At 42.1% G+C, this 26,648-nt stretch overlaps 1 protein-coding gene across 2 annotated transcripts in view; it reads left to right on the top strand.

Annotated features, from left to right (window-relative positions):
- Positions 1-26,648, top strand: part of LOC149197888 (protein PIN-LIKES 6-like) — a 442,686-nt gene that overhangs the window by 280,743 nt on the left and 135,295 nt on the right. For both annotated transcript variants that reach the window (XM_089406022.1, XM_089406023.1), the window contains exon 5: positions 12,946-13,070. In XM_089406022.1, coding sequence (XP_089262148.1) covers positions 12,946-13,070 — 125 coding nt within the window. The remainder of the gene's footprint in view (positions 1-12,945; positions 13,071-26,648) is intronic.

Genomic DNA, 26,648 nt, shown 5'->3' with positions numbered 1-26,648 from the left:
TGGGTTCTTTAGAACTCATGTGCCTTAGCCTCTCCACCAATTTTCATGGCTAGAGCACATCCGATGCTACCAAAAACTAACACTCCTTCTTAGCGAGGAAAGTGCTATAGCAACAATGTCCAACTGCATGCTGCTCTGTTTCTAAAACATCTCCTTTCCGCACTGTTGTTGCCGCCAACACTGTGCTGCTGCTGCTGCTACTGTACTGCTGCACATGACACTGCCACAGCCACTGTTGCATCTGTACTACAACTACCTCTCAAATGCTGCATCTGCTATGCTGCTAGCATTGCCACTGCTAACACTGCATTCGTAAGGCAACTCAGTTGCTGAGAGAAGCAACTGAAAAACATCCAAAATTACTGAACTTAACTGTGTTTAGCATAATACCATGAATGTTGGAATCTGACTGCTATTAGTCTTTGACCCTCTCAATCCTCTGCGCTGCTACTGACTTCTGCTTTGTGCTATCTGTACTGCTGCCAACCTTGCTCTGCACTGATCAGTATCTTGTCTTAGGCTACTGCATCTGTCTCTCCAATCAATCCGCTGCATCATTTGACACTAAGTCCATCTCGCTATCGCTGAATCTTGGGCTCTTGTAGCAAGGAATTGATCGAAGAGGTGGACTCCTTAAGAATCCTGCCCACATGTAGTCCTCTGGACTACAACTCAATATCGCCCCATTTCCCTCCTGAAGATTCGTGGGCACTCATTGCAAACTCATCTTCGTCAATCTTTGTTGGAGCAACCTTAGGATCATGTTTCTCATCCTTATCCTTTTGCTTCAAAGGACACTGGGATGCAAAGTGGCCCATCTCGCCACATCTGAAACATTTCACCTTCGAAAAGTTTTTTTTCTGCTTCTGCTTCTGCTGTCCCTTTGATGCTAGAGCTGCGTTCTCCTCCTCCTCCTTGGTCTTCGTGCCACTCCCACTGTGGCCATTGACGTTGACCTTAACCAGATCCCTCCTTAATTCCTCTTGTTGAAGGGCTGCTCACATCTCTTCCCATGAAGGTAGTCTTTACCTGCCCAATATGCTTTGGACGAAGACTTGCCATTCATCCGAGACTCCATTCAGGGCCGTCCTTACCATCACGGTAGACTGAGGAGTAGACCCCACTGCAACGAGCTGGTCTTTGGTGTCCTGAAGACATTGAAGATAGGAGTTAACTCCTTCTCCCTTCTGCATCAATGTCCGCTGCAACTTTTGTTCTAGGTACATCTTCCGTTGTTCGGAAGAGCCTTCATACAGTGAAGACAAAGCTTCCCACATCGCTCGGGCTATATCTTTGCCTTGCAAGTGTGAAGCCACATGATCTCGAACTCCATCGAGTATGAACCTCTTCGCCTTCCCGTGCTCGGCCTTGTACTTCTTCTTTTCATCATTGTCAGCGGGAACAACCACAACTCTTTTGATGTAGGCTTCAAAATTGTACTCGTCCAGAACAGCTAAGATTTTGGTCTTCCATATGACATAGTTGGAAGCTACTTCCAACCTGTCCTGATCTCTGAGCCCATGCGATGCCATCTCACCCAAACTATCAAATTGACTCCTCTAGTCACTACTCAGCACTGTTGCATGGCAAGTGAGAAATTCAAACTTTTTGGCAAAAAGTTCTCTGACGTGAAAATTCCCCTTCTATGTCCTCTTTTTCGACGGATTTCTGCCACGACAAAAACCACGTCCTTCAAGCACTGCGTTGAGGCTCTACGTCACTCCTTCTACCTCTGCAAACTCACGAATTGGAAATCATACCTGTCTGTGGACTCTCTGAGAGAGCGATTTCCTCGAATCTTTGCTTCCCTGCGAGGACTGCGTAGTCCCTTTAAGGGGATTTGAATTGTTGCCAAATGTAGCTATTGGCCTCTTTGCTCAGCTCTGGATCTGCTATTCCTGTTACAAAATCAATGCTCTCATACCATGTGAAAATTCCTAATCTTCAAGGAACACCTACTGCAGCAAAAACTGAATTTACTTCACATACTTGATTTTAATATACATTATCAAGTTATTCCCTGAACACTGAAGCAAATTACTTCTGTAGCCTACACTACTTTAAATTTGATTACATGAAACAGAACACTGAGCAAAGAATAAGATACATAGGACACAGTTATTTTTGGACAAAATAGTCCTCGGAAAACCGAATGCAACAACTCTGAGGGTTTTCTATTATTAAGCAGTAATTCTGAATACAAATGTTGGATGCCCTCCTGACAATCCAGTGATAAAGAAAATACAATGGCAGAAAAATTGAGTGAGTTTTACCTCACTTCACCCAGCAGATTCCGGCTGATCCGGCAACAAAACTGGCTAACCCCGACTATCTCTGCGTTGGCCCTGCGTCAGCCTTACAGGCTTTGCGTCAGCTCTGCGCTGTCTCTTCTGCCTACTGTGTCAACCTTCCCGACTGTTCTGACACTTTGCGTGGAGGGCAACTTCTGCTTTTGCGCTGGCCCTTTTGGCTCTGCGTCAGTCCTGTGTGGGCCCAGATTGGCCCAACGCCAGTCCTTTTGGCTGCTACGCTACCTCCACTAGCTTCTCTCCGCCTCTCTGTCAGTACTCTCGAACTATCCTTGCCCCTATGCAACAACTGATCACTCAGTGCGAATTCTCAGCTTCCTAGCCCCAGAAATCGAACTCCAGATCAATTTGTTCTCTCCATGTGTCTTTCTAAATGAACTCCAAGCCTTTTCTTCTACTTTTCTTGTTGAGGCTTCAATGGTCGAGATAAAGTCTCTAATAAACAGATAAGATTAAAACTTGACTTGATTCGTCTTCTAGATCATTCTCATCCATATTTTGATTAATACCCATTAATACTTTAATTTTCCTAAGTTTAGACTTAGGAACCCCATTAAAACTATTAATTATTTTAATAAAATACAATCCGGGTGGAATTTCACCAAACGATTTCTGCGTTCTTTAGAACTCATGTGCCTTAGCCTCTCTAAAAATTTTCATGGCTAGAGCACATCCGATGCTACCAAAAACTAACAATTGATCCCATTGATCCTCCTCCTCATGAGCCTTCCTCCTCCAAAAGGAGACCCTCATGGCTGAGGGAAACTCTTGAAGATGCTGAGAGACATGTTGCACCGAGGGGGACATTTCGTGAAAGCAAGAAGCCTAATAGGTACCAAGGGTACTTAACTGCTATGAGCACCATTATTCAGTCTGAACCTTGCTCATTCGAAGAAGCTGTGAAGCAACAAGTATGGAAGGATGCTATGAACGAAGAGTATGAGTCGGTTATGAAGAATGATGTTTGGGATGTGGTTCCTAGACCCCAGGACAAATATGGTTTCACCTCTAAATGGCTCTACAAGGTCAAGCATGGTGCTGATGGAAGTGCTGAGAATTTTAAGGCCATATTTGTTGCTCGAGGCTTCTCTCAAAAGGAAGGTGTAGATTACGATGAGATATTTGCACTTGTTGCTCACTACACCACCATCTGTTCGATTATAGCCCTTGCTGCCTCGCAAGGATGGAATCTACACCAGATGGATGTCAAGACTGCCTTCTTGCATGGTTCACTTAAGGAGGAAGTCTATGTGGAACAACCTGAGGGGTTTGAAGTTCAAGATCGTCAGACACATGTATGCAGGTTGAAGAAAGCCCTCTATGGGTTGAAGCAAGCACCCCGGGCTTGGTATGAGAGGATTGATAACTATCTGATGAAGTTGGGATTTACAAGAAGTGAAGCTGATCCGAACCTTTACTTTAAGGTTGAGAATGATAGACCTCTCATCTTGGTACTCTATGTGGACGATCTCTTTCTGACAGGTGCAGACCCTCTTATTCATCAATGTAAGAGGGAGTTGGCTTCCAAATTGGACATGAAGGACCTAGGACTCATGCATTACTTCCTAGGGTTGGAGGTTTGGAAAAAGCCAGGTGAGATTTTCCTTTTTCAAGGAAAATATATTGTGAAGCTACTTGAAATATTTGGGATGGAGGACTCCAAGTCTGTGACTACTCTAATGGAACTTAAGTTCAAGAAGTTATGCGGAAGTGATGTCGGGCCCGATTTGGGAAATTCTTCTGAATATCGTCAACTTGTAGGGGCCCTAATGTTCTTGGTGAACTCCCGTTCGGACATATGTTTTGCAATGAACACATTGAGTCAGTTTATGGTCGAGCCTCATCATATACATTGGATTGCTGCCAAGGATTTCTTGAGATATCTCCGGGGTACAATCACTTATGGATTGAGATACAATGTCAGGAATGTGAGGCTCCATGGTTACTCCGATGCAGACTGGGCTGGTAGTGTGGTGGATCACAAAAGCACATCTGTATGTTGCTTCTCTCTAGGTTCTACTTTGATAGCATGGATGAGCAGGAAGCAGAAGTCAATTGCTTTGAGCATCGCTGAGGTTGAATACATTGCTGTGAGTTCTGCCTCTTGTGAAGTTGTCTGGTTGAGGAAGCTCTTTAGGGAGTTGTTTGGACATGTGTTGGATACCACTGTGATCATTTGTGACAACCAGAGTGGGATTCGTCTTTCTGTGGACTCCTAAGACAGGCATGAGGGAATGGAGACAACCGGAGAGGTACACTGGCTACATGGCATTGGTCAATGAATTAGTAGATAGCGAGCCTTCCAATTATCAGGAGGTCCCACAGCAACAGGTGTGGCAAGATGCTATGGTTGAGGATTATTCCTTGATCATGCAGAATGATGTTTGGGAGGTTGTACCGAAACTAATAGATAGGGCGACTATTGGATCATGCTGGATCTATAATATCAAGCATGATGCATATGTCAACATTGAGAAACACAAAGCTAGGGTCATGGCCTAGGGGTTCTCTTAGAACGAGGGAATAGATTACGAGGAGACATTTGCTCCTATGGCCAGATACACTTCTATACGAGTCGTGATCTCATTAGCAACATAGATGGGATGGCAGATCCATCAGATGGATGTCAAGACAACGTTCCTAAATGGTGAACTGGAGGAGGAGGTGTACATTGAACAACTAAAGGGCTTTGTGGCACACAATAGAGAGACCCACGTGTGCAGGTTGAAGAGATATTTGTACGAGCTCAAGTAGGCTCCCAGGGCATGGTATGAGCACATTGACAGATACTTGCAGGGCATGGGCTTTGTGAAGAGTGAGGTGGACTCAAACCTCTAGTACTTGGTGGTTGGGGAATATGTTCTCATTCTTGTCCTATATGTGGATGAATTCTTCTTGACAGGTTCACTAGGCTCATTGAGGAGTGCAAGAGGGATCTTGCAGCTGAGTTCGAGATGAAGAATTTGGGGCTCATGCACTATTTTCTAGGCATGGAGGTGTGGCAGATGGATGGCGAGATTTTCCTTGGTCAAGGGAAATACTGCATAGAGATCCTAAGGAGATTTGGGATGGAGGATTGCAGAGCCATGTCTACTCCCATGATCACCAATTGGAGGAAGATAGATGCATCTAGAGAGAAGGATGTGGACCCCACCTTGTTGATTTGGGGTAGCATTGGATATGCTCTAGCCATGAAAATTGGTGAAGAGGCTAAAGCACATGAGATCTCCAAGACCCAGAAATGGTTTGGGTAGATTCTAACTAGTTTTGGAGATATTAAAATAATTAATATTTTTAATGGAGTTCTTAAGTCTAAACTTAGGAAAAATAAAATATTAATGGGTATTAATATAAAACTAGGTTAGAAGGTTCCAAAAGTCATGGATCAAGCCAAATGTAATCTTAGCCGTTGATTAGAGATTTAATCTCGGCCGTTGGAGGACCAACAAGAAAAGTATAAGAGGCTTGAGGGTCAGTTGGAGAACACACCGAGGGAGACCAGTCAGTTCAATTTCTGGAACGCGGTTAGTTGAGAAATTCGAACTAGTGGTCTAGAGAGTAGCAGGGCGTTGCAGGAGGCAGCAAGTATGGAACAAAGCATTGGGAATAGCACCAGGGGAACAACACAGAGGTTGGAGAGGTAGACGCAGAGGCTGCAGACTGCGCAGTCACTGGAGGGCTTGCGTGGGTGACGCAAAGAGGCCCAATGCTGACGCAGAGAGGTAGGGGCTGACGCAAAGGGTTTGGGAGCAATGCAGAGGTTATCCAGGTTGACGTTGAGACTGGGAGAAGTGCTGAAGAATTTTCTCTCTATTGGGTAAGCTAGTTTGGCACCCAGTTGTACTGAAGAATTGCTGAATAATAAAATCCTCCCTTGCTGCATTGGTTTTCCCACATTGGGTTTTCCGGGGACTGATTGTCCAAAATATTTGTGTCAATGTGTTAATTCTTGTGCATGTGTTTGTTTCTGTATTATGATGTGATATCTGCAACAGAATTTATTTTAATGTTTACTGAAGGATTTTCATAAATAACTTATCGGGAAATAAGTAGGTAAAATAAATCAGTTGTTGCAGTGATAGAATTTTCACATGGTATCAGAGCAAGTAATCAGAGATAGGAAGGGAAAATCAATTATGGGTTGAGACCATGATGTAGAGGCATCTACGTCAGGAGACTCGCACAGATTTTCAGAAAATTGCACAAGAGAAAGTGATTTCGATTTCTCTATGTTGGCTTCCAGGTTGGAAGAAGAAGTGGCTTGTGTGACTAGCTCTGCATCATCAGAGGTATGGTATATAGACAGTGGGGCCTCTTGGCATATGACGGGAATCCAAGAATGTTTCTCAGATTATCGAGAGGAGAAGATGAACTTTCAGATCACCATGGGGAACAAGGCAAAATGTACTCTAGTAGGGAGGGGTACCATAGTTTTTCAAACAGAAACGAGAGAGTGGTTCCGTGCTACCAATGTGCTGCATGTACCAGGATTGGGGATGAACTTACTTTTCGTGTCGCAACTTCAAGGCAAAGGCTATGACGTTTTCTTCATCAAGGAGAGAGTATATGTCAAAACCCGAGTTGGAAAAAGAAAGCCCAGATCGGGATCAAAAGTAACAGGTTGTACAGACTACAACTAGAATCACCAATGGCACTATTAGGCAGTCATGGAGACAAGGATTTGAACGAACTAGGGCACAGAAGAATGGGACATTTGCACCATGGAGCTCTGAGAATTCTCAAGAGCACTGTAACAGGAGTTTCGGATCTTAGTACGGAACGAGATGATGTATGCAAAGGATGTGCTCTAGGAAAGTATGCCAAGGCTGCATTTCCGAGAAGTAAAAATAGGGCCAAGAGTGTACTAGGATTGATACACTCAGATATTTGCGGACCCATGTCTGCTAAAGCTCTTAGTGGTGCCGAGTACTTCCTTACCTTCATTGATGACCACTCAAGGAAAACTTGGATTTATTTTCTGAAAACCAAAGATGAGGTTTTCTGTCGATTCAAAGAGTTCAAGGCTCTGGTGGAGAATCTAACTGGGAAGAAAATAAAAGTTTTGCGTTCAAATAGTGGTGGAGAGTATGTTGATAAGGACTTCACTGATTTTTGCGCTAAGGAGGGCATCAGAAGAGAGTGGACAACTCCGTACAATCCGGAGCAGAATGGAGTAGCAGAAAGAAAGAACAAGACTATTGTAGAAGCAGCTAGGGCCATGATGTATAATCAGGATATGCCAAAATTCCTGTGGGTAGAAGCATGCAACACAACAATATATGTTCAGAATAGAACTCCTCATCGGGCATTGGGCAAGATTACTCCAAAAAAAGTCTTCACAGGGAAGACGCTTGAAGTCAGTCATTTCAGGATATTTGGGAGCTTAGCATATTGCCGCATACCTGAGGAAAAGAGGAAGAAGTTGGATCAAACTGCAGAGAAAGGATATCTAGTGGGATATAGCAAGAACGCTAAGGCATACAGAATCTATCTTCCAGGGAGCAGGAAGGTAGTAGTTCGACGAGATGTGAAGTTCATGGAAGACAGGGCTTTCAGAAAATCTCAAGAAATGCCTTCCGAGGAGCAGTCAAAAGAGGAACTGTTGGTCAAACCTCTTCAACCAACAGAAGAAAAGAATTCTTCCTCGGATCAGGAAGAATCACAAGATGAGGAGGAGCTAACAGAAGCACCTGCTAGCAGAGGAAGAACGAGTAGGGAACTTCGTCAGATTCTGCGAGATGCAGAGGAGTTCATCGGTGCGCCAAGGAACAATAAGAGGGAGCGAAAAAACCCGATAGATATTAGGCATTAGTAGCTCAGGATGGGGAGCCTGCCAATTTTCAGGAGGCAACTCAACATCAGGTTTGGTTGGATGCGATGGTAGAGGAGTACAACTCCATAATGGTGAATGATGTCTGGGAGGTAGTGCCAAGGCCTTAAGATAGATCAGTGGTAGGTTTGAGATGGATCTACAAGATCAAATATGCTGCAGACGGAAGTGTTGAGAAATACAAAGCCAGGTTTGTGGCTAAATGGTATGCTCAGAAGGAAGGAATTGACTACGAAGAGACCTTCGCCCTAGTAGCCAGGTATACATCTCTATTAGAACCATGATATCTCTTGCAGCACAGATGAGGTGGGAGATTCATCAGATGGATGTCAAAACGACATTTTTGAATGGTGTGATAGAAGAAGAGGTATACATTGAACAACTAGAGGGATTTGGGACACATGAGACTAACTAGAGGGATTTGGGACACATGAGAAGAAGTCTCATGTATGCAGAATGAAGAAAGCCTTGTATGGACTGACACATGCACCTAGAGCGTGGTATGGGTGAATCGATGGCTATGTGCAGGAAATGGGATTTGTCAAGAGTGACGCAGATCCAAATCTCTACTATCTGGTGTAGAGAATGAGCCTCTAATCTTAGTATTATATGTGGATGATCTCTTCTTGACAGGATCATCCAAGCTCATAGGGGATTACAAGAAGAATCTGGGCACAGAATTCGACCTGAAGGATTTGGGAGGAATGCATTATTTCTTGGGGTTGGAAGTTTGGTGGCAAAAGGGGGAGATCTTCATTGGGCAAGGGAGATATGCTATAGAAATCCTGAAGAGATTCAGGATGGAGGACTATAGACCCATTGCTACTCCAAATGATAATCAACTGGAAGAAGATTGATGCATCAAAAGACAAAGATGTTGATCCCACCTTGTACAAGCAGCTCATAGGGTCCCTAATGTATCTGGTCAATACCAGGCCAAACATTTTCTACGCTGTCAATACCCTCAGTCAGTTCATGGTGGAGCTGAAGAGGGTGCACTGGGCAGCAACCAAACATGTTCTCAGGTATTTACAGGGAACAATCGATTATGGGCTCTCGTACACTAGGGGTAAGGATATCAAATTGAGTGGGTTTACTGATGCAGATTGGGTAGGAAGTTCAATGGATCGGAAAGTACCTCTGGGTACTATTTCAACATTGGATCAAAAATGACCTCCTGGTGCAGTAGGAAACAAAAATCCGTGGATCTGAGCTCAGCTGAGGCAGAATATATGGCCACAAGCACATCTTCATGCGAGGCCATATGGCTCAGAAAACTGCTTGTGAATCTATTCAGAAGAAAGATGGAGGTGACCAGGATCATGTGTGATAATCAGAGTTGCATCAAGCTTTATGAGAATCCAGTGTTTCACGATCTGTCAAAGCATATTGATATCCAATGTCACTTTGTCAGAAACTGTGTCCAACGAGGAGCTATACAATTGAGCTACACTCTGACAGGAGAATAGGTGGCAGACATCCTTACCATGGTCCTTGGAAGAACCAAGTTTGATTATTTCACGGAGAAGATGGGGATGATAAAGAATCCATTTCAGTAGTAGAAATGGGTATGATGTTGCAATGTAGTAGCAGTCAGCAGTAGCACGATGCAACATGATGAGAAGGAGTTTGCAGTGCAGATGCAGTGTTGGGAATATGGACCAACAACAATATGGATGTAGAGGGAGCTGTAGTACAGATGTAGCAGTGGCAGCGATAGAGCCATGGGCAACAGTACAGGATGCAACAGTGTAGAGGATTTTGAGCAGGGAGGCTTAGGATCAACACAAGTACCGATGCAGTATGATCAGAGTAATGCTCAAGTGTGGATTATTACTAGAGCACAGTCCTCGCTAAGAGGGAGTGTTGATTTGGGGTAGCATCAGATGTGCTCTAGCCATGAAAATTGGTGGAGAGGCTAAAAGCACATGAGATCTCCAAGGCTCAGAAATGGTTTGGGTAGATTCTAACCGATTTGGGAGATATTAAAATAATTAATATTTTTAATGGAGCTCCTAATCCTAAACTTAGGAAAAATAAAATATTAATGGGTATTAATATAAAACTGGGTTAGAAGGTTCCAAAAGTCATGGATCAAGCCAAATGTAATCTTAGCCGTTGATTAGAGATTTAATCTCGGCCGTTGGAGGACCAACAAGAAAAGTATAAGGAGAGGCTTGAGGGTTAGTTGGAGAACAAACTGAGGGAGACCAGCCAGTTCAATTTCTGGAGCGGGGTTAGCTGCGAAATTCAAACTAGTGGTCTGGAGAGCAGTAGGAGGCAGCAAGTACAGAATAGAGAGTCGAGAACAACACCAGGGGAACAACACAGAGATTGGAGAGGCAGACGCAGAGCCTCTCAGGCAAACGCAGAGGCTGCAGATTGCACAGTCACTGGAGGGCCTGCGTGGGTGACGCAGAGAGGCCCAGTGCTGATGTAGAGAGGCAGGGACTGACGCAGAGGGTTTGGGAGCAACACAGAGGTTATCCAGGCTGACACTGAGACTAGGGGAAGTGATGAAGAATTTTCTCTCTGTTGGGTAGGCCTGTTTGGCACCCAATTGTACTGAAGAATTCCTGAATAATAAAATCCTCCCTTGCTACACCGATTTTCCCACATTGGGTTTTTCCGGGGATTGATTGTCCAAAATATTTGTGCCGATGTGTTAATTCTTGTGCATGTGTTTGTTTTTGTATTATGATGTGATATCTGCAGCATAATTTATTTTAATGTTTATTGAAGGATTTTCATAAATAACTTATTAGGAAATAAGTAGGTAAAATAAATTAGTTGTTGCAGTGATAGAATTTTCACACACCTTGTACATGAAATTGATAGGCTCTCTCATGTATCTGGTCAACACTAAGCCAAACATCTCCTATGCAGTAAACTCTCTTAGTTAGTTCATGGTGGAACCATTGAGAGTGCATTGGACAACGACAAAACATGTGCAAAGGGCATGGCATAGTTGAGTATGAGATTATATGTGCTTGAGGTGATCGTGTCGGGTTGGTGGGCTATATTGATGCAGATTGGGCAGGTAACAAAGTGTGCCAAAAAAGCACTTTAGGATGTTGCTTCAACATGGAGTTGTTTCCTGGTTTGACAGGAAGCAAAAGTTTGTGGCACTGAGTTTTGCAGAGGAAGAGTACATACTAGCAAGCATGGCTACATGCGAGGCCATATGGTTTGGTAAGTTTCTAATAGCCTTATTTTGTTAGGTGGTTGAGATGATGGTTATACAATGTGATGATTAAAGTTGCATCAGGTTGTTAGAGAATCTGGTGTTTCACAACAAGTCCAAGTAGATAGACATCAAGTACCACTTCATTAGGTATTGTGTGCAGTGCAAGATTTTCCACCTGCAATATATACCTATAGATGAGTAGGTAGCAGATATTCTGATGAAGGCTTTAGGGAAGGCGAGGTTCATCTTCTTTAAAGACAAGTTGGGTGTTATTCAGAACACTGGTTTTCTCGTCGAGGTTTTTCTTGAGACATTTGTTCGAAAACACTGGTGTTCATTATTTGTGTGTGTGCATAATTTTCTTGGTTCCTGTGGTTATTTATTTTCTGTGAAGTTGTAGTAGTGTTTTATTTCGCATTTGCTGCAAGTATTTTGTAGAAGACAAATAATGTAATTAGATAGGAGAATAATAACCAGTAACTGCAACATAATCAAAATTTCACACAGAGGACGTCTCACTGGAGGAGGGGCAAAAACTTACCTCCCTAGTAAGGTGAGAGAACATGTTTACAATCAAGGTCGGTCAATCATCCAGTCACCTCTTGAGCCATGTTAGAATGCCCAAAACATTAAGTAAAAGCATATGATTACAAAATTGTTAAAGTACTTACTGAATGGTGACCCACCTTCTTTCAAGAGGAATGTTGGATGGTGAGAGGTGTTTGACGGGTGCAAGTGGCAAAGAAGTGTGGCATGTCATCATATACTGAGCAAATGTAGGGCTGCTGGTTGGCTGGGTGGCTGTCCAAAGTAGGAGAAATTTTTTCTCCTATGAGGTTACCCACTTTTGGTGGGTAACATGGCCAATGGCTGGGATCAGATAATGAAGTTTTGGTACCAAATGTTACAAACAAAGTCAGTTATTACACAAAAATATTTAAAATGTCTAGAATATAAAGAAATTCATGTGGAATTATATATTAATAGTATATAAGTAATTGATAATAGAAAATATGATGATGAGAGTACAATTGGGGTCCCATATATATACCTAAGCAGGAGCGCCCATTTATAAAGAGTCATGTCCTTTCATAATTGTTAATTATATTGTATCAATTCTCATTATTATTTATATTTATTTTATACATATTTATGTTCATAATAGTCACCAGAAATGGGACTAGACAGTTTTAGGGATATAAACGTGAGCCCATCCCATCATATATTGTGAATATGAAATCAATTAGTAATGTACTATTGTAGTGTGAATAGAAGATTGGGAACACAAACAGGAATCAGAATACAAAGTTGAATGGGATTGGAACTAGAAATGGGTCTCCTGGTAAGGTTGCTGGAAATATAGCTTTCAAAATCAAAATGATTTAAACTTTGATTATTGTATGAGCGTATTACCATTTTTCTGTAAAAATGACATTTTCGCATTCTTATGGCGTTTACCTTTCGACGTAATTCAAATTGACCAAAGGAAATGTAGCTTTAGTTGTTTTTTCTATTTTCTATCTTCCACTATGATGGGCTTTGCTTTCTTTTTTTTTTTTTTGGGATTTCAGCTGACTTGCTGGAACACATTGATTTAGATGAAATGTTTCTTGATCCAGGTGGTTCATTCCTGTCAACGTTGTGCTTGCTGCCATATCGGGCTCAGTAATAGGTTTTATTGTTGCATCAATTGTTCAGCCACCTAAGAATTACTTCAAGTTTACCGTCGTACAAATTGGAATTGGTAATGTTTGACTCAGATATGAAGAATAACTTAAGATATTTCTTTTAATATCCAATTATGGAATAACTAATATTTGTCTATAATCTTTCATCTACTTTTAAATTGTTTTTATGCTCTTTTTGCCTTGAAGGTACAGTGCTTATGTACAATCCTTTAGCTCCTGGTAGAAATACTTTTAGATTGTCTCTATGATCTTTCTTTCTGGAATGAACGTGGTTCTTCAGGATATTGCATTCAATTTGTGAATTTGGCAATATGCTTATGATTGATAGATACATTTAAAATTCAGTTATTTTGGGTGTTTTGAGAGATAAACAGAAGAATACATAGAAGACAGGTAGTTGACACATACGATGGCATTTTAATGTTCCAAAATTATCTGATGTTCTGAAAAGTAATATTTCCGGCTTTTCCCTATAAATATTTTTGTGAATCAATTTATTTTGTTTTATTTTATTTTATTTTGTTGATGAAAAGCATTCTGTACTTACTTTTCCATTTTGACCGACATCAGTGACAATTTCACCATCCACTCTTATTAACCAATTTAATGAATTTTAGAATGTATCTGTAGAGGAAGATGCCATAAACTTAGATGATGGGGCATTTGAAAATAACCTGGGGGCAACATGTGGACGTGGGGCTCTGTATGGCAAAAGGGATGGTGCAATTCTAATTTATAGTGTATGCTTGGGGAGGGACTTTAATGACGCAATTTAGGGCTTTTATCTTGGCCTTCAATTTTGCTTGGAGAGGAATTTGAACATTCGAATTCAACGGGATTCCTTGTTAATTAACAAACTACTAATAGTAAATTGATCAGTGTTCATCACAATATACATGTCTGATGAAGAATGGCATACGTCCTTGGCAAGACATTGTTCCCTACATCTGGACCTCTCCCTTCATCAACTCCTTTCTGGGATATGCCTTACTCATATTTGAGAATGGTGGTTGTTGCATTGGCGGTTTCTTACTCTAAATCTTCAGTGTGTAGATTGAGTTCTTTAAGACAGGCACAACCGTCCTCCAGCAAGAAAGAAACTCATTCCCCTTCTTTAGACTTGCAGTCCTCGTTTTCTGGTCAACAACCTCCACTTATAACCCCTTTAGCTTCTGCGCTGAAGCAGAAAGTGATGGTGATCACTTAGGACCTCCTCAAGAAGTGTGCAATGACTCTGTTCTCCATGACTGCTCCTCCCTAAATCAGTTAAAAAAGATTTCCTATTGGGCTCTCCTTGTCATCTTTGGATCCCAAGGGAAAGGCGACAACATCTTCCTCTTCTCAGAGCGCTGCGAGTAGTTCTTCTCCTTCTCAGGCAGTCTGCTCATGTGACTCGGGGAAAGATGTGGCCCTCTAAAATTCATTTTGGTCCAAGAAAATGGTGAAAGGTGGAAACATTCCACACCATTTTGCAGATTATGGGAGGACTCCCAATATTGCCTTCTTCACAACACCATGGTGGCTTGAACCAATTTACAAGCTCCTAGGGAGCTTGTCCAGGTTCTTCTATTCCTTTTGCCAAAGAAGCTCACACCTCTGTGTTATTCTGCATCTTATGTTGCTTTGTGGCTAGAGCTGACCTTCTGCTCCCATTGAGGGTTTTCATTCAATCGTAATAGCAAGTATTAAATCTTTCTCCAACAAGTGTATGATACACAGATTTACATGTTTTTGGCTGTTAGAATAGAATCTTCATAAATAGATTTTGAAATTCTGGGATTTTCTATGGCAAGCCTCTTTGACTTTCAATTTTTGTGCAGAAGACTTTTATGTTATTCACTTCAACATTGAACTGGCAAACTGGTTGTCTTTGAATATGGACCCTTATTTGGGGTAAAAATTGTTTAGTGTGTGAAGCCTTAGCACCCAAGCTTTGACCTGTTGCTAAGGAATTCACATCCATTACCAGTTGGGTTAGGCTACTGAATGTGTAAATTTTTTCCTTGGGAAAGATGGGATTTTCCACAGTATTAGGGACTAAATGGATGTAAAATTCCCTTCCAATAATCTTACAAAATTCCAACGATTTTCTGAGTTTATATAATTTTTTTTTTTCACTGTTCTCTTTTTTCAAACATTTTGACAGCATACTGCTGTAGATTTCTCCTTCACCATTTTAACTTGAAATACAGTGAATTAATAACTCAGAATTATACATAGAGCTGATACATGAGTTTTATCTTGATAAACAACTAGAACAGTTCTATATATTCACTGTCAAATACAATGGAAATTGAATGAGACAGAGGAACCTGGGAGTTTGGTTCCAACAAGGTGGCCTTCAGTTTATCAGTTCTTCTCAAGGAAATTAGTCATAAGCTTCAGCCTCTTTACTTGACATGTCCAGCAGTACCATTCCCTCTTTAACACGGCCCAGTCATATTGAAATTGTGCAAACAGCTCCTACGCTCAGTCAGTTAGAGAAATGGACTGATATTAAACTCGGACCAGCCTTTAAACTTGGTCTTTACCAGCAATAACACCCAGCTCTCACACCCAGATCTTCTGTTGGTTCAATACGCTGTCCCACAGCCCAATAATGGTCACGCTCAGCCAAATGAGGAAGGAGATATGCCAGGAATCGTACCAGAATTATTTGAGGGAACTTGGCCCAGTTATGAGCATAGAAACTCAGCCCAGAATCTGTCAGAGACTCATCCAGCTCCAAAGAAGAAGGTACACGGCTCTTAGCTCGATTTCTGTAAGGAAGAGCACGTTCAGTCACAGTTATTGAGTGATTTGTCCCTCTTTCTTTTAAAGAAACTCGTGCCTCAAATCTCCTGAACTTGTTCTGCCCTTATCTAGAGGATTTGACCAACAAATCTGTGAGGAAATCTGGTCCTTCTCCAACTGTAAGAATGGCTTCAGTTTTGGCATGGGTTTGCTCCTTGGAAGATGAAAAGTGATGAACAATAAATCAGAGATTCAACTGATAACAAGTCTTCTAACTCAAATCTCTAGAAAATCTTTTTCTCCTTTGAATTTCAACAGTGAAATCTAAGTGATTTCACTTGTTGAACGGCTAGAGTGTCTAGCTTCAACACTAAAACCAGCTATGGCGGCTAGGGTTTCCAAACCCTAAGCTTCACCTCAAGAAAACTCTCCAAGAGCTCTTTTCTCCAAACACTCAAATCCACGAATGAATGAGGAGAGACCCACTCATTTCCCTTTTTATAATTCCCTTACCTTTTCCCTTCAATTAAATATTAAAAGCACTTTTCCTTTCTTTATTTAATAAAGTGACTTTTGTAAACTAATTAAAGTCACTTTTAATGCCGGAAAGTGCTTAATTCTCCTATGTGGTCACACTGGCCACCCAAAGCCCCTTTTCATCATCCCGCCCTATAGATGTTTTCGTCCTAATTCCAATGAGCTATTATACTAAGGTGTTTCTCCAAGTAATCGGCTCGAAACATCACCTTAAGTGTAATTAATTAAAATATGCTTGTTAATAACTCTGTTCTACGAAAATCATCGTAGTGCAACAAAACCAAACGCAAACCATGTGGAATTGATCGTGATGATGAAATATGGTAAGCGATCTCAGTCGGACCCTGTAGAACTCCTTAAAACCCTCTGGCCACTAATAATGTAATCCAACTCCTATGACCTAGCTGACATAAGCTCTAGAGGCTCGTCCTAATCTCATCCCAAGATAATGTAAAATTGGGGACATTACAATGGATAATATTTACCTTTCAGTCTCCCCCTTCAAAGGGTTTGGTTTCCAGAACTAGGTTATGCATTATTTTGGACCATAGAAATGGCTTTCTATAAGGTATGAACGTTAAAAGAGAATGAATATCTTGGAAGCAAACTCTTGACTATGAATATATTTGTTTCTAGCATAGATACTTATGCTTTTGGGCATTTATCCTCTGCTCTTGTGCTTTATTGACTATGTCTAGTAATGCGATCAAGAAAGAGGAAGCCATTCAAAAACTGAAAAAGTGAGAACAAAAGATTTGGTAGTTAAAGAAATTTGAGAACAAAGTCGATTTTAGCATTCCTCTAGAGTCTTCATCAACTATGCATTAGGAAATCTTGTTAATTCACTTGTTGCTTAGTGAGTGATTTTCCTTTAGCTTGGTGCACTACTATAGTTCCCAAACATTGCTTTCTGTATGGTTGTGTGGATGGACACAATTTTTTATAAGGTGATGCAGTAGTAGTAGAGGGGATTACTAGATTTAGGTGACATGAGATTTTCTTTATTTAGAAAGTGCTTTTTGGTTCAACATTAGTACTGTTTCTAAATTTGGTAAAATATGAGTTACAATTATTTCCAGTCTCATCTATCCTTCTATTTGTCTGGGCAATCTGTTTATTGAGGTTGGGTGCACTTCTCAAGGCTAAATTTAGGGTTTTTCTTTTGTTATGTTCCTCGTTAACTGAAATATAATATTTAAAGCAACAAAGGTGGAATATATGTGTAGAAAGCAAATAAACATAAGGAGACGAAAGGAAATATGGCTGCGGAAAGAAAATAAAGAGAACCAGAGTTGGAAATAACAATATTAAGCAGACCTTTATTGATTTTTCACTTACTGGTTCACGGATACCCGGGTTAGTGGGTAGCCGCTACGTCCAGGGTTTTAAACACCGAGTGGACGCCACCCGAAGGGCATCAACACCCTTCGGCCTATTTACTGACCTAACCCCAAGAGCTTTCGGGATTCGACCCTGTGACCTCCCATTGGCGAGGCACTTGATTTGACCAAAGCAGACCTTTATTGATATTCAGAAGTAGATGTAATATTCACTCGCCTCTTTAAAGGGGCAATCCCAAACATGAGCAGAGCTCCAAATACAACAATATTCACTTGACAATTGATTACATGGCTTCTTGATCTGAATGGGATAATTATATTGTTTGTCATACATCTAAATGCTTTTAGAGTGGAAAAAGTTGAGGAATCAGCTCACAAGACATTTTTTGGTTGTAAAATTTGCTGCTTTAGAGCCACAACTTTTTTGCCCTTTTCTATACACACAGACCTTTCCAACGGTGCAAGAATCGCCTCAGTGGGAGTCTGTATGCAAAAGTTATGACACTCAGAAGTTGACCTTCCTGTTTCGACCACCATAATCTAGGAGAATGCCATGTCAGCCCCCATTACTTAAGGAAAAGGGGCTCGCAACGTGATCACGATGAAGACTCTAGAAGAGTTCATATTGTAACTCTAATTAAGAGTTGAAGGAGTGAAACCTAACTGTTGATTTGGGGTAGCATCAGATGTGCTCTAGGCCTCAAATTTTGCAGGGACGCTTGGGCACATGCATTCCAAAGAACCCATAAACCATTTCGGGAAATTCCACCCAGAGACAATTATATTAAAATAATTAATATTTTTAACGAGGTTCCTAAGTCTAAACTTAGGAAAATTAAAATATTAATGGGTGTTAATCTAATTTTATGAAGTGAGAAGTTCTTAGGAGGAAAATTTGACTGAGGAGATTTCTTGCAGTTGAGTGGCAGGGATAGCATCTTCCGGAGAGAGAGATTCTTAGTCGAAGAATTATTAACAGAGAGAGGTAGAGAGTGATCTAACAACTCTCAAGCAGTGGCAGCGCTGAGCCAGAGGGGATGACGCAGAGCCACGCAGAGGCAGCACAAAAGCTAGTGAGGAGTTCGAAATTTGCAAAGGGAATTCGAGTTTCAGAAGTCGGGAGTCGGGGTGTAAGAGCGAGAGGTAGAAATTGAATCTCCTGGGCAGCAAATCAACTAGCCAGAGGAGTGACACAGTCCCGAGAGAGCTTGATGTTGGGCTGACGCAGACACTGCGCAGAGGCAGCTAAAAAAGTCGGGGGCAATCAGTTTGGGGCTGGATCGGCCAGGATTTCTAGTGATAGTGTGAGGTAACCTCACAATTCTTTCTGCCAATGTTTTTCTTTGTAACTGAATAACCCTGTGAGGTATTCAAAGATGTATTAAAAATTTGCTAGTGCTTAATAATAATAAACCCTCAGAGCTGCTACCCCAGTTTTCCCGCATTGGGTTTTTCTGGGGACATTTGTCCAAAAATAACAGTGTCCTATGTGTTTGTATTTCCTTGCTCAGTTTCTATGTTTCAAAATCGTATTTAATTTGGTGTATGCTGCTTCAGTAATTTACTTCAATATTTCAAGAAGAAATCTGAAATAAGTTTGTAATCTAATTTACGATCTAGGTGAAGTAGATTCGGTTGGTTGCAGTAGGATTCCAAAGATTTTCAGGTCTAGGAATTTTCACACTAACCACTAGTAGGCTATTGTGCTGTTATAACTGAGCCACTAGGAGGAAAAGGGGTTCCATTCTTTTCGAGTGCATTTGTTCCATAGACGAGCAAAGTTGCTAAGAGGGATAGGGGGAGAGCACACAGAGAGGATTTGTGTTTTATAGTAGCCCATGGGCCATAGGCCTTACTTCTTTGTACTCACAACCATTTTCTATTAAGAGAAATAGAGCAGAGCGACCTCACCTTCCAACTAGGTTTTACCCTGAAAGGGTTTCCTTGAATATATCTTGTGTCAAATGTGGTTTGTGAGTTTTTATTTTGCTGTTCTCTATTTTCTGCATAAATTTTAATTTTCATGCATAAGTAATAAACAAAAATCTACAGATCCATAAATCTAAAGAGAAATAAACCATCATAGTTTAGATTTCGATTTTTAAGTATTATTTTATTAGATCTATTGTGTCGAACAGTCCAATGGAATATCCATGACTGTTAACAGATCATATTGGTATCAAATTAAGTTTCTTTGGGTATATTGTGGAGGCTTGCGAGGGATCTAGATAGGCTAAGCCAAAAGGCATAAAACCACAGTTATGGCTTACAAATTTGTGAATAACCCTCGTGATCCTGCAGAGGAGAGGTTTCCATGTCTGGAAGCACAAGTTGCAGATATAAACTGTAACGTGATTCTCCTCATGGTGGCCTTGAACAATAAGCTTGAGCTATTCAGAGAAGATGGGGGTTCTAACACAAAGGTTCGATTAAAGGGGGGAGATCAGGGAGATCGAGATGAAATTAAGAATGAGTCGAAGCAAGGACCAAAAAAGATCAAGTCAATTCGAGTGTCGTGAACCATTTCTTAGAATAATAATCCATTTGTTAAGTTGTTATTTTGTGTGAGAGAATTGTGGACTGATTCATTGAAAGAATTATGGAGTAATTTGTGGAGTTATTGATTGAAAAATTTGTGGAGATGAAAAATCTCAATATCTCTCCTCATGTATAAATATATGCCTCTATTAATGAAATTTGATTTGAGTTGGTGTGTGAGAGCTGTGTGTTTTATTGTTAAATATTTATGCTCTGTAATTTATTTTTTACTGTGTTGTGCTTTCTTTCATTTGGTATCAGAGCCATTGCCCCAAAGCTCTGAGAGTTCGTGAAATTTGTGAAATATTTGTCAAGACACCCAAGTGTCAAAAAAAATGTTTGATGGTTTGAATCATGTGCATAATATGTGGTGGAGTGTCCTGCGTCATAAGGAGTCGTAAAGATCTTACAAAACAGAATTTGTGAAGAATGTTTCCTGAGCATGTGTGCCTAAGAGCTTGCTTATGAAGAGGAGCCGTGTTAGTGAGAAGTTGCTAGTTTGCATGCGTGAAGAGTTGCATGCAATCATTAAAGTTGTGAAGACCTTGCTTGTCTGCTTGGTGAACACTCTCTTGATGAGTTGCGTATTAAATAAACAAAACACGTGTGTGTTGGACTATCTTTATGAACTGCGTATTGAATAAAACAAAGCACTATGGAGCCAGTGATTTGCATGGACCTATGGAGCAAATGATTTGTATGGACCTATGCCTACATGTGAATTCTCAACATTAATTTTATAGTCTTAATAACATACATTGAATATGCGTGAAATGTGAATGGAGTGACTCACGTGAACTTTAAAATTAAAAGGTATTTTTGTGCATCTTTCATTCAACGTGCACATGGAGTGGAGTGAATGTGAAATCAAGAAACGTGTGAGTTGAGTGACCTTTCAGGATGGATTTAAAATTCCCCCTTTTTCATTATGTGAAATATTTATGAGCTGGAGAGTTAGTGGACAATACTTTTTGGTATGAGAGAGCATTAGTGGAGGAATGGAATTTTCTATGGAGGAATTCTTTTTGCATTTTCTTTATGTGGATAAATTGTAATGTGGAAAAATATTTTTATTGAAAAAGGATATTGTATATATTTTCTCACAACTAGTGTAAAAAGGTTATATTACCTTTTCTCTCTCATTAAGAGATATTGTACTCATTGAGAAAATGTATTAAGCAAGCTCTTCATTGTACTCAAATATTAATAAAAATGATATTTTGTGGTGGTGGTTGAGCCCCAATTTTTGGGACATTTGGTTCTTGCCTCGAGTTGAAGTGGGACACATTGTATTCTTTTGTGCATTTTCTCTCTATTACTCTCTCTTACTCTCCTCATGGCAATAAGCAGTATTGTATTGCATAAAATTGTTGGCACAACCTATTTTTATTGGAGCAAACACATGCAACCTGTTAGGTCCCTATAATACTAGTGATTACCTATAATATTCCTAATTAGCCATGGCTAATTGGAATATTCGATTTTGTTCAATTTTTGCCTTGTATAGTTATTTGTAAATAAAAAAAGTGAGGACGGGGGACATAACTCACTTTTAGAATAAAAAGTCACTTCCTAGTAGCACAACGTTGTGACTTAAAGGGGGCCAAGGGGGGACGCAGAAATGGAGCCCACGCAGACACATGGAGAGACTGCGCAGGAGGGAAGGAACACGTGGCAAGAGGGGAACCACGCAGGAAGAGGTGAGCCTTGGGATTGAGAGAGGCGAAGGCTATAAAAGAGAGAGGAGCCCCCTCATTTTGATCATTCAGTTATGTGCATTTGGAGCTAGTTGTTTCGACTTTTGAGCACCCTGGCTGTTTAGCTAGTCTGCAGCGCTGTTTAGTGCATTGAGTGTCTCCGTTTGGAGATCTCACCCTTAGCCCTGGGGGACTTCGAGTCCCTGCTCGGGCAAGGTATTTCCGTTGGCATTTCAGCAGTAGTTTATCAGCATTTCAGCAGCAGTTTCATCAGCTTTCTGGAGGTCTGCGCAACACTGAGAGAGGGACGCAGTTCTTTCCGGCAGTAGTGTTGGATTGGGGTTTTTGCAGGAGGATTTATGCTGGGTGATTGAGCAGGGGACCCGCCCTTGCCTATTGGAGGATTCTTGGCAGAGTTTTAGGCAGAGTTCTGGAGGGGTTTCTGCAGTGGCAGCGCAGAGCATCGAGGAACTGCACAGATCCCCAAGGGGGTGATTCGCGGTGGTTGGCTATTCCAGGAAAGCTTTCTGGGTTTTTCTGGGTTTCTTGAGTAGAGCCTGAATCCAGAGTTTCAGCTTTTTTCGAGGAGGGGAGCAGCTCCAAATCATCATTTGTTTTCTAACAGCAGCAACAACATCCCACCCAGAGAGGCCATTCTTTGTTATTCTGAGAGCATTTCTTCACTTGCCTTGTGTAAGTCGAGGTGCCTTCTTTTTGATCACCTCCTGTACTTAGCTTATTGCTCAGTATAATAAAATGGCCTAGCATTTTATGCTGCATTTCTCGAGTATCTGCTTATATTTCCTGTTTACATTATTATATGTTGTACCACAGTTATTTTGCCATTTTGGGTTATTATATCATTTGCACGTATTTGGTTGGAGTTTTGCTGGGGTTTGAGGAATATTCTGGGTTAGGGATATTACAGTGGTATCAGAGCATAGATCTAGCTCAGCTTGTGGAGTTAGCAATCTATGACACCAGGGGAAAAACCCTACATTTGTTACAGAGGTAGGAGGTATAGAGACACTGAGCGTAGGTTGGAGAATACCTATGGAGAGGGAGACTGTGTTCCGGTGGTGGATGCAGAACAGGAGGAGCCTGTGGTGGACGCAGAGTAGGAGGATCTGATGGCAGATGATGACGGGAAGAGATTTGCGGATATGCTCCTCAAATCCGTGCAGGATCTGTCGAGGCAGATTGAGGTGATGGGGCATATATTCACGGCAGTAGAGGCCAGACAGCGTGAGAGCCCACGGGTTTTTCATGTTGGTGAGGGATCAGGCGCATCCCACCATTTGCCAGAGCAGCATGATACTGCGTAGCAGGTGGCCTCACATGCCCCTACACGCTCTACCATGCCCACTTTCTTAGGAGCCGACACGGGGGCCGTAGCCCAGCAGGAGGCAGAGCTCGGACATATGGGCGATTATTTTGCAGAGTACCAGGCCTATGGGCAGGAGTTCAGGGAAGCCCTCTCATTTAGAGATTTTGTTCAGCTCCAGCAGGATAGTAGACCCTGCGACCATCACAGAGGGTACCGGCATTACCATGATGGTGACACCCACCGTGCAACGAATAGATTCCACTTGCCTACATTTGATGGTTCACCAAATAGTTCGGCAAAGTCTTGGGTGGAGAAGCTGGACATTTATTTCCAGCTTAACCAGATGTCGGAGACAGAGGCCATCAAGGTGGCAACATTGCATTTGGATGGTGAGGCCCAGGATTGGTGGTTTCATGGGATGGTTACACTAGGGCACTCCACAGTGACGACATATGCCGAGTTTGCCAAGAGACTGATGCAGCGATTTGATCGGAGGGATCCAGAGCAACATTTTGTGGAGTTGACGAGGCTCAAACAGACAGGGAGCCCAGAGACCTACATTGCAGATTTCTTGAGGGTCTCTGTGATGGTGCCAAACCTATCCACGACACGGAGGGTCTATATGTATGTTGAGGGGTTAGCAGAGCCACTTCGGGGTTTAGTCTGATCCACTGGACTAGCGACACTCTAGGACGCTATAAGCAGGACACGGGACTTACAGGATGTCTTACCCAAGACCCGGACACCTTACCCCCAAAGATAACCCTTTCAGTCTAAGGGGAAGGATGTGAGGATTCCACCTCCAAAGGGGAATCCAGGACGAGTACAGATTGAGGACGATGTTAGGAGGGAGCTGAAGAAGAAGCGGTTGTGCTTCACATGTCAGGAGCCGTGGGCACCGGGACATAGATGTGCTGCTGGCAAAGCACATTTTATTGAGGTCTTCTACGAGAGCAGTGGAGAAGAGGTTTACGAGGATGATGTGGAGGCAGGAGATAGCCATGCTATACAGGGACCTTTGCCACCTCCACCGCCAGCAGCAGGTGGTGCATCTTTTGCACCTACTGGAGGGGCCCTTGCAGCATTGTGAGGAGTACCCAAGTATCTGATGCTACGCGTACGAGGGACAGTACGTGGCCAGCGGGTTTCAGTTTTAGTTGACAGTGGGGCGACCCACAAATTCATCGATGCACATATGGTTGAGCGGAGAGGTATTCAGACAGAGAGCTTCGATGGGTTTTCAGTCTTGGTCCCAGGAGATCAGACCATGATGTGTGCTCGTTATGTTCCAGAGCTTTTAGTGACGATGGGCACTTACACATTGACTGACCACTTTTTCATGGTCGATATCCCGGACACCAACATGATACTGGGTGTTCAGTGGCTTATCACTCTAGGGAAGGTCACGACGGATTGAAAGACCCTAGAGATGGAGTGGGATGATGAGAAGACAAGGAGGCATGAGAAGATACGGGGACAACATGCATATCTGCGTCAGACCGTGTCGGCGCATTGGATGGAGACAGTCTTCCGGGAGGGAGACATAGAGTGGGCAGTGCAACTGCGTGCATCAAAGGCAGGGACTACAGGGCAGACGGTACATCCAGAGATACAATCCATCCTTGATCGGTATGCCATAGTGTTTTGGGAGATTCCACCAAGACAGCCACCGGATCAGGGTTTGAGCACACCATCGAGCTTGCTAACCACCAACCCAAAAATCCATCAGGCTTGCTAACCACCAACCCAAAAATCCAGGCGCATGTCAGAGCTCAATGACCAACGCCACCTTTCCAACTTCGGGGACTCAGACATCAACACAAAGTGTCATCTAGATGTCTTCCCAGGCAATGCTTCACTTGCAAAGCCTCAACACCAGTGTTGCAGGAAACACCCCCCCCCCTGGATCTAAACTCCGAAACGTAATTCGTACGGATGTGTGGGGGAAGCGCCATCCGAAACGCGCTTCGAAAAAACCGAAATGCGTTTCAAACTGATAAACACGCTTCCAGGAAATTCCGGAAGCATGTGTCCGAAGCTTGTTTCGTACGGTGCTTCGGCCGTACGAAGTGCCGTGCTTCGGAGGACGAAGCGTACAATTCCGTACACGCTTCCTCCATTTTCGTCGCGTGGCAAAAAATTTTTTTTTTTTATTATTTTATTTTATTTTAATTTTTGTGTATGTTGACTTGTTGGGGGTGGGTCCACTTTGGGTTAGGATGAGGAATGAAGGGATTAAAGCCCCCATTCATCTCTTATTTTCTCACTTTGAGTTTATGAGAGTTGGAGAAGAGAAGAGAGGAGAGGTTGGAGGAGTGAAGGAGGAGGAGCTAGGAGAAGGAGGAGCAGCTTGGAGTAGGAGCATGGAGGACTTCATCTACAAGAGCTAAAGAGGTAAGTGCAAACCCCAAACTCCCTTTTTTTTGACATTTTTTTTTGTATTTTTCTTCTCCCTCTCCTACTCTTTCCCATTGTTTCTACTTGCTCATTTACTTGTAGGTTGTCCACCACCTATATCCATATTCCAAGATGGTGTTCTGTTGGCTTCTATGTATCATTCCACTTTTGGTTTTAATGATGGCAAGGGGGAGTAGGAATAGAAGGGAAGACACACAAGAGGATAGTGGTCCCAATATGAGTGACCCAATGTATGATGAGGAGGAAGGGTTTGAAGAGGAATGGGATGAAGTTGAACCTGAAGGGGAAACTGAAACACCAGAGGGGAAAGCTGCATTAACACCCTTGTGGAACTATGTGACTAAACTTGAAGGGGGAAATGGTGGTGGAAGCTACAAATTTTTGTGCCCTCATGGAAGAAAACCATTTAGTGGTTCATATACCCATGTGAGGAGGCATCTTTGTGGGGTGATGGACAATGATGATAAAAAGGGTGCTGTGGGGATGCAAATTTGCCCAAACATTTCATCTAAACAAAGAAGAAAATACATCCAAATAGAGGAGGCTGCACAACAAAAAAGCAAGAAACAAAAAACTCATTCTGAATCAAGTGCAACCTCTAGATTTGGTAGCTCATCTCCTCATGGTACTTCTGGAAGCTTTGGAGGTAAAAGAACAATAGGGGATTTCCTTGATGTTGCTGGGAGGGATGATGTGGATGGAAAGATAGCCCGATTTCTTTGTGCTTGCGGTGTACCATTCAATGTGCTTCGCTCTCCTCATTGGCATGAAATGGTAAAGGCCATCAATGAAGCCCCAAAAGGATACAAGTCCCCCAACTATGAGAAAGCTAGAACAATGTTATTAGAAAGAGAAAAAGCAAAGGTTCAAAGAGCTTTGACACGTTTTACAAATGAGTGGGTAGATTGTGGGGTATCCATTGTATCAGATGGGTGGACAAATATTAGAAACCAACATTTGATAAATGTTCTTGGTGTTTCTGCTAGTGGTGCAGTATTTATTACATGTCATGACTCCTCCTCCATCAATGCATCTTCACAAAAC

The sequence above is a fragment of the Pinus tabuliformis genome, chromosome 2_2, assembly GCF_031772625.1.
Source record: "Pinus tabuliformis cultivar Carrire ecotype Pingquan chromosome 2_2, CPIR1, whole genome shotgun sequence".
In the NCBI taxonomy this organism is placed as follows: Eukaryota; Viridiplantae; Streptophyta; class Pinopsida; order Pinales; family Pinaceae; genus Pinus; species Pinus tabuliformis.
This window is presented reverse-complemented; position numbering and strand designations above follow the sequence as displayed.